General features: G+C 51.7%; 1 protein-coding gene across 1 annotated transcript; it reads right to left on the bottom strand.

The window, feature by feature from the left end:
- On the bottom strand, positions 1-12,538 carry Mpo (myeloperoxidase). Its single transcript, XM_013013171.1, has 14 exons — positions 12,486-12,538; positions 12,214-12,282; positions 11,988-12,081; positions 11,185-11,360; positions 10,843-10,966; positions 10,572-10,701; positions 10,243-10,449; positions 8,887-9,205; positions 6,497-6,657; positions 5,020-5,275; positions 4,434-4,604; positions 2,991-3,228; positions 757-968; positions 1-92 (listed from the first exon to the last, which is right to left on the bottom strand). Exons 2-13 carry the CDS (start codon positions 12,278-12,280, stop codon positions 764-766), a joined length of 2,148 nt encoding a protein of 715 aa, XP_012868625.1. The 5' UTR covers positions 12,281-12,282; positions 12,486-12,538; the 3' UTR covers positions 1-92; positions 757-763.
- Between the last annotated feature and the right edge of the window lie 1,283 nt (positions 12,539-13,821).

The raw sequence follows: 13,821 nt of genomic DNA, 5'->3' as shown, positions 1-13,821 counted from the left end.
TCCCCATTGGCAGTGCTTTATTACTATAAATGTCAAGTACAAACATATGATACAGAAATGCCAGCGAGCCCCAGTTTCTATCCATCAGGTTCCTGTGAATAAGCAAGAGAACAAGAGTAAAAGGGAGCCATGGATTCAGCCTGGCTGGCTTTGACCCATAATTTGACTGCAATTCCCATAACCCCAGCTGCTAAAGGGTTAGATTTCCAGGAGCTACTGGTTATCTCTGCTAACCAGGACAGAGTCAAGGCGTAAGACCCTTGAGGAATCTTTCATGCCTCTCTCTGTCTCCAATGCCCAGTACAGTGCTTGACATGTAGTTGCTCAACAAACAAAGAGCTACAGGATGCAAATGGACCACAGTTATTTACAAGGAAGAAAACTCAGGCTTAAAGGAATTGGACAGTTGGCTCCAGATCACTCAGGAGTAATCTATCGAGCCAGGATGTGACCTTAGGAGGTCTGTCCTAAGCTGGGCCCCTCACTAATTTCCTTGGCTACTGCCCATGTCCCTAATGCTCTCAGAAGCAGCAAGCACACACTCACACAAATGACATACATGCCATGATATATCTGGTACTGCTCATGTTCACAGACAACGCATGCATGTGAAATGCTGACATACATTCTCTTCACACATATCAACACACAAACACATCTTCTCAGCTGGAACCCAAACTCAGGCCAGGGAAGGGAGTTTCCTGTGATTGCCATTGGCCAACCCAGGAATACCCCCACAGTGCAGCGTGCCCTTACCTAGCCTCTAAGACTCTCTCCAGGAACTCAGGTCCAGCTTCGGGAGAGAGTTGCACTGCACAAAATCCTGGGGGTATGAGTTGGACATGAAGATGTTGTTCTTGGACACAGTGGTGATGCCTGTGTTGTCACAGATGATGCGGGGCAAGGAGATTCTGGCCAGGGCCTGGCGTTGCTGCATGCTGAATACATCTGCGTTCTGCCACCAAAACCTGCATAAGGAGCACCAAAGACACTGTGCCCGAGGGAGTCCTGGACTGGGATACCCTGGGCTGAGAAGGTGTCACCTGACTTGAGCTGCTCCTAGATGCAAGAGGACCACAGAAGACTCTGCCTTGCAGCACAAGACAGACCTCAGACCCTCAGGGGAGGGGGGAATCTCCACTCAGTGTTGAGTACAAGAGGGCACAGCTGCGTGTTGCCTCTCCTCCCACCTGGAAATCCTTTCAGGTACCTTTCATGCTATAAAGGGAGCCAGGCCCTCCCATAATCCTGAAGCCATGTGCCTGGAGCTGGGCTCACAGGACTGAGTTTCCTTTTTGTCCCTCAAGAAGAGGAAAACAGAATGTTGGAAGGGGGATCAATACCCAAACCACTTCCTCAATGAATGAAGACAGCAATACGTCACTACAAGGGTTTAGTGGGGATGGGGAAAGTGAGAGACAGAGCTGATTAAAGTTCTGTATATGTGTGATGTGTGAATGCCACCACTGAAATCCCTTTGAACAATTAACACATGCTAAGTAATGTCATAAACGTAAGACAACTGGTCTTGTGGGGGGGTGGATATGACAGGTGTAGGTGTTGGAGGGCAAACAGAGAAGGAGAGAGTCAATATGCTCAAAATACTTATGTACTGTGTAACAAAGGGAACAGTGGTGTCTGGGAATGTGGCTTAGTGGTAGAGTGCTTCCCTAGCATGCTTGAAGCCCTGGGTTTGATTCCTCAGTACCACATAAACAGAAAAAGCCAGAAATGGTGCTATGGCTCAAGTGGTAGAGTGCTAGCCTTGAGCAAAAAGAAGCTCAGGGACAATGCCCAAGCCATGAGTGCAAGCCACAAGACTGACCAAAAAAATGGGGTGGGGGGAGATAACAGTGAAGCTTATTGAAATTAACTTGAGAAAGGAGAAACGGGAGATGAGGGGGAGTGACAGAAAGGATAAATCTGATCAAGGTATGTTGTGTGAACATGTCAAACATAAAAACCCCTGTACAGCCAGGTACTGGTGGCTTACACCTGTAATCTTAACTACTCAAGAAGCTGAGATCTGAGGGTCGCAGTTCAAAGCCAACCCAGGCTAGAAAGTCCATGAGACTCTTTTCTCCAATTAACTATCAGAAAACTGGAATTGACACTATGGTTCAAAGTGGAAGAGGGCTAGCCTTGAGCAACAGAGTTCAGGGACAGCATCTAGGCCTCGAGTTCAAGCCCCACAACAGACAAATAAATAAATAAATAAATGTGGTGCTGTGGCTCAAAGTGGTAGAGCACTAGCCTTGGCCCAGAGCGCATAGGCCCAGACTTCAAGCCTCATGACTGGCCAAAAAGAAAAGGAAAAAAAACCTATACAACTGATTATAGCAACAACAACAATAATAATGAAACAGGAACTTAGGCACTGGTGGCTCACACCTATAATCCTAGCTGCTTAGAAGGCAGAGATGAGAGAATCTGGGTACAAAGTCAGCCCAAGCAGACAAACCTAAAAGACTTTTATTATCTCTATCCAACAAAAAGTTGGAATTGGAGGCTCAAGTGGTAGAGTGTTTGGCTGTGTTGCGAGCAGAAAAAGCTGAGGGAGAGGCCCTGAGATTCAAACCCTTGTACAGGCAAATGCACACACGCGTGTGCGCACACATGTGCACGCACACATGCACACACACACTCACACATGCATGGGGAATTGTCTGGCTTGAGTCATTTTTTGTTGTTGTTAATATCCCCAAAGGTACAGGGCAGGTGGGTAACAGCTCTAGACACCGTGAAATGATGAGAAATGATGTCAGAAAGCTGAGACTGTTCATACTGGCATAGAGGAAGACAGAGGAAGAGTAGGAAGGGTTTTCCTGTCACCACCAGAGTTCCAATTTCCCCTCACTGCACTTCAACAGGGATAACGTGGGGCCGCCCTGGAACACACTGAAAAGTCACTCTTCCCATCCTTATATTTACTGGGGGAAAAGGGCCATGGGAGGTGATTTGGGGATAGCTGGCCCATGCCAGTAACTCACCGATCTCCATCCCGGAGCTTCCTGAACTGGGTGCCAATGAGGCAGGCCAAGAGCTTGCCCACCCGGCCGTTGCGTTCCAGGGGCTCAGCCACACCCCCCATCCAGATGTCAATGTTGTTGGGTGTGCCATACTGTTCCATCAGCTTCCGTGCCAGGTCCATGTTCTTGAGCACCGTACCTAACTCACCAACTGTGCTGGGCTGGGGGAGCCCACAAAAGCGCCTCCAAGCATTATACCCTGCATGGACGAAGCGAGAGGTGGTTGTAGGTAAATCCCCTCACTGCAAGGTGGGGAGATCTCTGGGGATAGCAGGGACATGTAGGTCATCAACCCGGAAGACCCACTGTCTCACACACTGGGCTATAGATATGAGGGAACTCCAGCCCTTGCCTGAGGCCGAGAAAGATGGTTGGGTCTCCCTGGCCCTTCACTATCTTTCTCTTACCTTCCCACTCTAAGACAAACCCTAGATTGTCATAATTCCTTCCAGGTTCAAGAATGGAGGCACCTGGCCAGGTGCGGGTGGCTCACACCAAAGCCAGAGCAGGTGGGAAAGTCCATGAGATTCTTATTTCCAATTAACAACCAGAAAATCAGAAGCTGTGGCTCAAAGTGATGGAACACTAGCCTTGAGCAAAAGAGCTCAGGGACAGTGCACAGACCCTGAGTTCAAGCCCTACTACACACACACACACACACACACACACACACACAAAAGAGAGGCACCTCATTGTCCCCTGGAGCAACCCAACGTGCCTGCCTTTTGAGTGATGAAGGGTGAAGTGTGTCTCAGAGACCACCCCCATAACACAGGGCTTTAGGATTAGACTGATCCTGGTCCAAGTTCCAGATCTGTCGCTGACTTGGCTAAAGCAAGCCTCAATGTCCTGGTCAATAATGAGGAGGTGAGGGCTAGGAATGTGGCTTAGTGGTAGCGTGCTTGCCTTGCATGCATGAAGCCCTGGGTTCCATTCCTCAGTACCACATAAACAGAAAAAGCTGGAAGTGGCACCGTGGCTCAAGTGGTAGAGTGCTAGCCTTGAGCAAAAGAAGCTCAGGGGCAGTGCCCAGGCCCTAAGTTCAAGCCCCAGGACTGGCAAACAAACAAACAAAAAAGAGGAGGTGATCATCTCTTCCTCTCAGAGCTCCTGAACAAAGAGTCAGCATGAAATGATAACGGAGATGAGGTTTTCAGACTGTGGATTATTATCAGTACAACGCTGTTGTAGATGGAAAATTCCAGCAGCCTGAGGCGCTGAGAGAAGAGGGGCCCAGGGAGAGACAGGGTCTGATCTCAAGGCTTCCAGAAATCTAAATGCTGGGGTGGGTTGGGGAAGCGTTGAGTGGCTGGAGCCCCTGGGAAGGGAGGGGTTCTGGGCGGGAAGAGGAGCTACGTGGGGCATGGAGGCTAAGGTGGGCAGGGAGATGTCTGAAGCCCTCACCTGGGAGGCCGTGGTCCCTGCTACGCTGCATGTTCAGAGCTGGCAGGTCCAGTCCGATCCTCATGACCTGCTCAAACAATCGCTCCCGGATCTCATCCACCACAATTTGGTTCTGCCGATTCAGTTTGGCAGGGGTAGCCATGAGGCCCCGAAGGATAGGGTCAATGCCACCTAGGAGAAAGAAGAGCCAGGCTAGGACCAATAGGTACCGGAGCTCAACCTAGACTCAGTCAGATAGAATCAGGAGGATTAGAGAAGAAGGCTGTGCAATACTGATGTGAAAATCCCCAGCCCTCAGGCATTAGGCCCAAGATGCACTTAGGTCTCAGGGAACTGTGCCATTCAGTCTTGCCAGCATGGGAATGCACAAAGCCGCTGGATCACAGAGCTTCATGGGAAAGAGATGGCTTCTGATTGCCATCTGCACCCCACTCGGATCCAGAAGCAGAGTAGGCACATTGAGCGGGAAAGCCAGACTAGATCCCCAAAGAAATCAAGAAAGATCTCATCCCAGCAACCTGCCTGCCCCAAGCCTACACCATCCTGCCTCAGCCGTCAGCCTAGAGCTGGCCTAGGCCCCACTCACCTTCCAACACTACTCTCCAGCTGGCAAAAAACACCCGGCTGAGTGGGACTCGGGGGTTGGGCCCCATGGGCTGGTACTGATTGTTCAGGCGGAACATGAATGGTTGGATGAGGGTGTGGCCATAGCGGAAGGCATTGGTGAAGACGTTAGAGATTCTCGGGTCCACTGAGTCATTGTAGCCGGTGTACGTGGGTAGGTACTTCCTCATGGCCACTGGCCCCAGCACCAGAGGTAGGTAGTCTCGGTAAGTGATGATCTAAAGAAAAGGCAAGCATTCTACCACTGAGCCATGTTCCCAGCCCCCTTAATGATGTTTTGTGGGAGGAAGGTAGGCAAGAAGGTCTAAAGGGGCTCCTCTAGCATGACGTCTCCTAATGCAGAGGGAAGATGGAGAATAGTCTCACTATTGTAGACTCTAGAATTTCATCTGAGGCTGAAAGGAACCCCACTGTATTTCTAATGTTGATCAAACACTTAAACCCCAACACCTTCAACTGCTGTGTGTCCCCCACAACTCCCCCCGGAACCCAGGAGAAGAGGGAAATTGGAGCATCAAAAGTTGGGAGTAGTTGGGGATCAGTGGCTCAGGCTTGTAATCCTAGCTACTCAGGAGGCTGGGATCTCAATTCAAAGTCAGCCCATGCTGGAAAGTCTGTGAGACTCTTATCTCCAATTAACCACCAGAAAACCAGAAGTAGTTTTGTGGATCAAAGTAGTAGAGCACTAGTCTTGAGCAAAAGAGCTCAGGACAGCAATGTGAGTTCAAGCCCCATGACAAAAAAAAAAAAAATTGGGGAAACCAGGCACTGGTAACTCACACCTATAATCCTAGCTAATTAGAATGCTGAGATCTGAGGATCATGGTTCAAAGCCAGCCCATGCAGTAAAGTCCATGAGACTCTTATTTCCAATAAACTACCAAAAAAGCCAGAAGTGGAGCTGTGGGTCAAACAATGCCAAGGCCCTGAGTTCAAACCTCAGGACTGGCAACTACAACAGAGTTACAAGCTAAGAATGTGGCTTAATGGTAGAGTGCTTGTCTAGCATGCAGGAAGCCCTGGATTCGATTCCTCAGTCCCACATAAACAGAAAAAGCCAGAAGTGGCGCTATGGCTCAAGTGGTAGAGTGCTAGCCTTGAGCAAAAGAAGCTCAGAGACAGCCCAGGCTCTGACTTCAAGAAAAAAAATAAAAAGAAATGAGATGAGGGGAGTGAGAAACATTCTCTGGAGAGCTGCTATGCACCAAACACTTGAGACCCTCCCAAACACCATTCTTGGACCATCAGGAAAGCAGAAAGCCTGGGAAGAAGGAAAGTAGCCTTTGTCAAGCTCTTACTATGTTTGCGGGCTCTATTCATACAGCATGATGGCTGAAGAGGCTGAGGCTAAGGAGGATCACTTACTCAAGGTCACACAGATAAGACACTGCAGAAGCCCACCTGGATTCCAAGTCTGTACAATGCTCAGGACCGCCTACCTGGACCATGGCCCCCACAATTTTCCGGGCCTCCTGGTAAAGCTTCTCCCCACTCCACCTGGGGTTCAGGCTCTTGAGCTGTGTGGCCAGCCGGTTATGCTCTCGAACAAAGAGAGTGTGCATGGAGGTGAGCTCAGGCATCTCACTGGAGCGGGTATCCCCTTAGGGAGAGAAGCAAAGCCATGGTCATTCCTGTTGCTTCCATCCCAAGATTTGCTTGCTTGAAGCTCCCCCATCCAGCCAAGGCCTACAATGTCTCCTACGCAATCATCTTTTCATACCAGGCTCACTTACACCCTTGATGTCCAAGTCTGACTTATGCCTTCATTCCCTGCTCAGAGACACTGCAACACTCATGCTGTCCCATCCAGGGGCCCTAGGCCCATCCCAGGACTGGTCATCTTCCCTTCCCTCCCTCCCACCACACACATTGTCACATGGGGCTGAGCACCCGTGCCTGGTACAAAGTGTGAAATCCACCAATGCTACCTAGTCAGCTGTTGGTCTTGATTCAAAGAAAGCCAGAAAGTAGCACGCCTGTTGGCACAAGCTATTTCCATGCACATATTGGCACGGATAATGATCACAGCATTTGTTTCTGCTCAAATCGGGTTAAAAAAAAACTTAGAATACTTCTCAACACAGGACCCCAGAGAGCCACCACCATTTCAACAGAGATGTCCATCCCGCCCTTACTATATGTCCATCATGCAGTCTGTGGTGGGTGGGGGACAGGCGATGTGTGAAGTCCACAACTGAGACTCCATTCAAGATAATTATGCAAGACCCCTGATGGGCCTCCCAAACCTTTTTCCAGAAGAGCCAGGGGGCAAGGGTCAGCACCATGGTAGTAGAAGTGCATTCATTCAGCTCTTGATAATTCTAGGAAAGCAATTCTAAAAGGGAAGGACATTCTCTGAGAGTAGCTTCTCCAGGCCATGAGTGGCTCAAGCTTATGACAGTCTGGGGATTGGATGTGAGGCTAATCACTGCCAGGCAGCAGTGTCTGGCTGAGAAGTGCTCTTAGCCTCACTAGTCCAGTAGAGGGCTGAGCTTTTTGCTAGGAAACCCAGAGAGGGAACTGTCCTTGATTCTCCTCCTGTAGACCCAAGCAGACACTACTAGGAGCCATCAGGGAAAAAAAAAAAAAGAGAAGGGCAGAGGAAGAGAGAAGAAAAGGATGGAAGGTAGGTCCTCAGTTTACCACCGAGTTTATGTTAAAAAAAAAAAAACACTGGAGGGGGCTGGGAATGTGGCTTCGTGGTAGAGTGCTTGCCTAGCATGCATGAAGCCCCGGGTTCGATTCCTCAGTACCACATACACAGAAAAAGCCGGAAGTGGTGCTATGGCTCAAATGGTAGAGCGCTAGCCTTGAACACAGAGAGGCTCAAGGTTAGTGCCCAGGCCTTGAGTTCAAGCTCCAGGGCCAGCAAAAAAGAAAAACAAATACACTGGAAATTTTATGAGTATGGCTATCATCACTACCCCAGGCCAGCCCAATCCTTATCCCTATCTCCAAGCCCTCGCTGCCAAGTGTCCCCATTTGCAACCATCCTTTCTCTTTATAGGGAATTGAGATGGACAGGAGGTGGTATCCTGTGGCTGCACCATCCCCCAGAACTTCCTGGAAAAATTAAAATGTCCACTTTTGCACTGCCCATAGAAGAGTCTCTAGCTCATGAGACGTAAACTGTGTAACTGAAAAGCTGAGCTTTTGTTTTATTTAAAACAATTAAAATTAGTTCACCACTGGTGGCTCATGCCTGTAATCCTACTCAGGATACTGAGATCTGAGGATTGTGGGTTGAAGCCAGCCAAAGCAGAAAAGTCCTTAAGATTCTTATCTTCAATTAATCACACACACACACACACACACACACACACACACAACCCAGGAAGTGGAGGTATGGTTCAAGTAGTTGAGTACTAGCCTTGAGCAAAATAGCTAAGCAAGAATGCAAGACTCCCCCAGTTCAAGCTCCAGTACTGGCACTAAGAAATTACTACTACTACTACTAGTTAAAATAGCCATATGTGGCTATTGGCTGTAGATTGGACAGTATTCGTTAGAGAGGGTGAGTACTACACATTTCTCTCTGGTCCAGAGGGAGTCAATGCTCTTGACCTTCAGGATGCAGAGGGGAAGCAAGCCCCGTGACTCCATCTTAGATTGGAGGTGGGTTTCAGTTTTTGTTGTTGTTTTGTTTTGTCTGTCTGTCTTTGCCTTTCTGCCTCCATTCAACTGTCACCAAGGCAACTAGACTAATATGAAATTGATGAGGACAGTGTCTCTCATTATAAACCCACAAGCTGTACCCGCACAGGCTCCCAGTGGCTCCCCACAGAGAACACCTCCTAGGATCACCCCAGATTCAGGCCCCAGAGCTGACCTGCCAGAAAGCAAGGGATTTGTGCAGAGCGATTAGTGAGGAGACAAGGGTCATCGTGCAGACTGTCGAAGGGCATCAGGGCCCTGCCATTGTCTTGGAAGCGAGTGTTGACAGCCAGCAGCCCCAGCTGGTTGGTCAGATTGCGCAGCTTCATGGCCACTGGCTCCTCGCTGCCGTATACCCCACTGGCATCCACAAAGGAGGTGAGCGCGTTGATCTGGTTACGGATGGTGATGTTGCTCCCGGTGCAAGCTGGACAGGAGCGGAAGAAGGGGATGCAGTCGCGCTGGTTCTTGATACGGGGGTCATTCGGCGGGATCTGCAGTACAGTGAGAGGATGAACCAGCTGCCATTGAAGGGCGGGAAGTAAGCAGGAGTGGCTCTATTTTGACCCCATGACCGCTGGCCCCTTCAGCATGCAGGGAAGCCTCTCAAGTTCCTGTCTGGGCTTCTACAAGCACAGCACTGCTGAGGGACAGGATGAGGACAGGACACTGGACAAGGAATGGGGGCAGGGAAATGGAGGGGGCCAATCCTCTGATCCCTCCTTATTAAATCTCTTCTCTTTCTCTCCTCCCTCTCTCTTCTGTGGATGTTTCCTATGGGCTCATTCTGCCTTTTACCTTCCCTTCCCGCTCACTCTGCTCCTGGCTGTCCCCTGTCCCTTTCTCTGTCTCCCTCTCATACTTGCTTCTCCTCCTCTTCCTCTATGCAGCAGGTACTTCAACACGATTATCCCAAGACTCTGTCCTGTGTGGTGGCATTGAGGGAAGGCCCCTCAGTGGGGAGGAGACAGGGCTGGGCACTGGGCTCCTACACTGAGCATGAGAGGGACACCAGCCACAGGATCCCCATCCCAGCTCTCTCCCAGCCTTGCAAAGACCCAATAATCCCACTGCCCTTAGTCCCCATCAGCCAGACCATGATTATTGTCCTCCCTAGGCCTGGGCTGCCCTGGCTGACAGAGGGTCCTGCAAAGGGGGACAGGTAAGACCTTATGGACAGACATTATTGGGCTCTGGACACAGGAGTCAGAGCCAGCCTCACCCAGGGCCTGGGAAGAAAACGTGGGCACAGGGCTGGGAATGTGGCTTAGTGGTAGAGTGCTTGCCTAGCATGCATGAAGCCCTGGGTTCAGTTCCTCAGTACCACATACACAGAAGAAGCCAGAAGTGGTGATGTGGCTCAAATGGTTGAGTGCTAGCCTTGAGCAAAAGAAGCTCAGAGACAGTGCCCAGCCAAAGAAGAAGGAAGGAAGGAAGGACAAACGTGGGCACAGGAGGGGCAATGTCCATTTCCCAAGCCAGCTTCCTTGTGGGCGTCCCAGGCCCGTGGAGGATGGGAAGAAGGCCGCACCTTGAGCGGGAAGCAGGGCGGCTGCTGCAGGCAGCTGGTCTCGCAGTTGAGGCCGGTGAGGAAGGAGGCCCGGGCGGCTGGCTCGGGGGTGAAGTCGAGGTCGTGGTCGATGAACTGACCCCACTGCATGAACATGAGCGCGCGCTCCTGGTCCGGGGTCAGCTGCTCCGTGGGGAAGCGCACGATGGCGTTGGAAACGGCCCGGGCCTGCGGGAACACCGGGCATCATGGGGTGCGCGGCGGTGGGGTGGGGAGGTCGGTGCCAAGGTTCCCCAGGCCTCCAGGGGCGCGCACGGCCTCCACATCTCTGCCTGCGGGCGGGCGCTCACCAGGGGAACGGGAAAGCCGCCGCGCTTGACACCCGGCGTCCAGCCATAGGGAAGAGAGATGCCGTCTTCGTACTCTGCGGGTAGCCAGCGCACGAAGGCGCGGTTGGAGGCCCCCAGCGTGGGGCTGCGCCTGTGCCGGGAGTACAGGATGCTGACGCTAGGGGGCGATCGTGAACCACCCCACCGCCCCCGACCCGGATCAGGCCCCAAGGCCCCATCCCTGCCACGCCTCCCTAATAAGCAACCTGCCAGCGGACCCGCCGCCCTGCACCTGTTGTTGCAATGTCCAGTGATCGTGCGATACTCGTCCTGCTCGGGGCACGTCACCCCCAAGTCCTGGTAGGCGCAGCCACTTGACTTGGACAGCAGATTCAGCTGAGCCGGTGTCAGAACATCTGCAAGGTGGAGAAAGGATATGGAAGCCGCACCCTGTCTCCCTTAAATTTCCTAAAGAAAAGCCCTGGTGTGTTTGGGGAGGGGGGGGACAGGGACAGGGAGCACAGATGAGGAAATAGAGGGGATGCTAGGCTGTCTCTTGAGTTGAAGGAGTTGGAGGGTTATGTTCCCTGGTCACTAGGAACAGGGCGTGGGGGGGTAGCAAGAGCTGCAATACCGGTGACATTGAAAGGCCTGTGCCACAGGGGCTGCAGCTTCCTCTTGAGCAGGTCAAGGGCCACGTGCAGGTAGTCAGCGGCCCTCACAGCTGTCCTGGTGGCCGCCACCGGCTGCTTGAAGTAGGATAGGAGTTCCATGGGGCTAGCCAGGCCGCTGCGCAGTCGCTGTTTGATGCTGCTTGGGAAAAGAGGACCAGAGAAGGGGTGCAGAGACTCTCAGGAGAGAACCAGCACAAGGCTGGGTGGGGGAAGGGGCACCCTATAGAAAGACCCACAGATGGGAAGGATTCTTCTTATGAAAAGATTTGGGATTTGAAAAGAAGAGGGGGAAATGCAGAAGACTCATGCCTGTAATCCTATCTACTCAAGAGGCTGAGAAGTAAGGATGGTGATTTGAAGACCGACCAGGCAGAGAAGTTCATGAGAGTCTTATCTCCATTGCCAACAAAAAGCCAGAAGTGGAGGCATGGCTCAAGTGGTAGAGCATCAGCCTTGAGTGGAAAAGCTAAGGGAGAGTATCTAGGCCCTGAGTTTAAGCACCAGTTCCAACACACACACACACACACACACACACACACACAAGGATGTGGACCCACGTGTCCAGACAGAAGCAAGACCATGAGAGAGATGGCTCTGAAGATGCTTTGAACCCAGAGACATAAGGACAGAGAGACATGGAATCCAACTCCCCCATAGGTCCTCACTCTCATCACTACCGACCCCCACCTACCCACTACCTGCTCCCTTTCAGAAAGGCCTAAGATAGCTTTGTCCAGGGCTGGCCAGTGCTATGCACTCCCACCTTTCCCGTCGCTCCTTGTAAGCCTTGTCCACTAGCCGCTTGGCCTCCTCCATGCAGGTCAGCACCACTGAAGTCTCCACTTCCCCGGGGACAGCTGCCCAGAGCACATTACATGATCAGGGGTGGGTCCAGAGCCCCTCACCAGGCCCCAGGACCAGGGAGACATGCACTGAGAAGAAGCCAGCCCTGCAGTGCAGACCTGTATTCCTCCTTTCTGAGCTATTACCTGGAGTGGCCCTGTGGGGCATGGCCAGAAGGACCAGGAGTTCTGCGATCATCAGCCACAGCTTCATCTCTGTAATGACACCCCAACGGAGAAAGTACCCTGAGTGTGTGGGAAAAGCTAGGCACCCCTATCCCTCTCTCCTCCCACCTTCACACCCAGCCCCATCTCAATGTCTATAGGCAACGGCAGGCCTCCATGAGGAAGGGGATCCACAGTGCTCCCCTCTTCCAGCTGCAGACACCAGCCCCCAAGGCCTCAACTCCACCGCTCACCTGATAGTGGCACCTCCTCTCACTGGATCAGAGCTTTTATGCCCTCCATGTTGGAGGCGGGGCAGGACAGAGGGAGGGCTCTCCAGAGACTGAATGCTTTCCTCCCCCCCACCGCTGGAATAGAGGGGTGTACAGAGAAAGGACATGAGGAGGGGCAAAGAAGGGACCTGAGTATTCCTCAGCTTTTGAGCATAACACTTTCATCCCAGGATTCCCATCTCCCCATTGCAAGCCCCAAGAAGCTATCCCCAGAAGGTAGAGCAACAAACTTCTCAAAATTCTGGTTAAGCCGGGCGCTGGTGGCTCACGCCTGTAATCCTAGCTACTCAGGAGGCTGAGATCTGAGGATCGCGGTTCAAAGCCAGCCCGGGCAGGAGAGACCGTGAGACTCCTATCTCCAATAAACCACCAGAAAACCGGAAGTGGCGCTGTAGCTCAAATGGTAGAGCGCTTGCCTTGAACTGAAGAGCTGAAGGACAGCACCCAGGCCCAGAGTTCAAGCCCCACGACCGACCAAAAAAAAAAATTCTAGTTAAACTAAGCATCCAAGATTCCTTTGAAAGTGTGACTCAGGAACCATGTGACCTAGGAAAGAAAGGAGGAGGGCAGGTGAAAGGGAAACATGAAATGATGCAGACCCAAGGGGCCTCAGAACCAACCCCACCCCAACAGTCACCCCTGTGGCCAGTCCCAGTGGGCAGCCTCTAGGTCTGCCAAGGGACAGGAAACCTGACTAGAGACGGTTAAGCTTCACAGGAAGAAGGATCCTAGGGGCCATAGGCTCAGAACAAGGTCAACTTCCTCTGTCCCTCCCCTCCCTCTGCTTCCTTCTTGGCTTCTGGAGGGGGTGTTGGGGGGAGGATGGCACTATCTCCCTCACCCCACCATCTGCTCCTGGATTTCAGGAACCAGGAGAGAGCAAAGCTAGTTGTGGTTAGTGGTGAGTTGACCCAACTCAAGATCTCTCTGAGACAAGATCAGTCAGTTAGGAAGATTTGGGTTAATGATACAAGATCATTGTAGAATAAAAGAGGGGGCGGCGGTGAGCATCTCCCTTGAGAAAGACTAGCTGCCATTCCTCAGGCCAAGCACATGCTACCGATAGCTCCCTGGGCTGGTTTGGTTTGGCTATACCTCGTGCTTTCAGTCTCCTGCTTGCCACTCACTCTTGCCTCGTATGAACGGACCATATCTTGGCCAAGGAACAAGAAATAACACCCAGAACATCTTCTGAGCCCAGAGAACCTGTCATCTGCTGGGAAAAATGAGTCCAAGAGGAAAGAGGCTACTTTTACAGTCTTGTTATTTGTAATTTGTCAAGTAGCTCTTTGAATCA

This window comes from Dipodomys ordii, unplaced genomic scaffold (assembly GCF_000151885.1).
Source record: "Dipodomys ordii isolate 6190 unplaced genomic scaffold, Dord_2.0 Scaffold19, whole genome shotgun sequence".
In the NCBI taxonomy this organism is placed as follows: domain Eukaryota; kingdom Metazoa; phylum Chordata; class Mammalia; order Rodentia; family Heteromyidae; genus Dipodomys; species Dipodomys ordii.
Note: the sequence above shows the minus strand (reverse complement) of the source record. Positions and strands in the feature narration are given on the sequence as shown.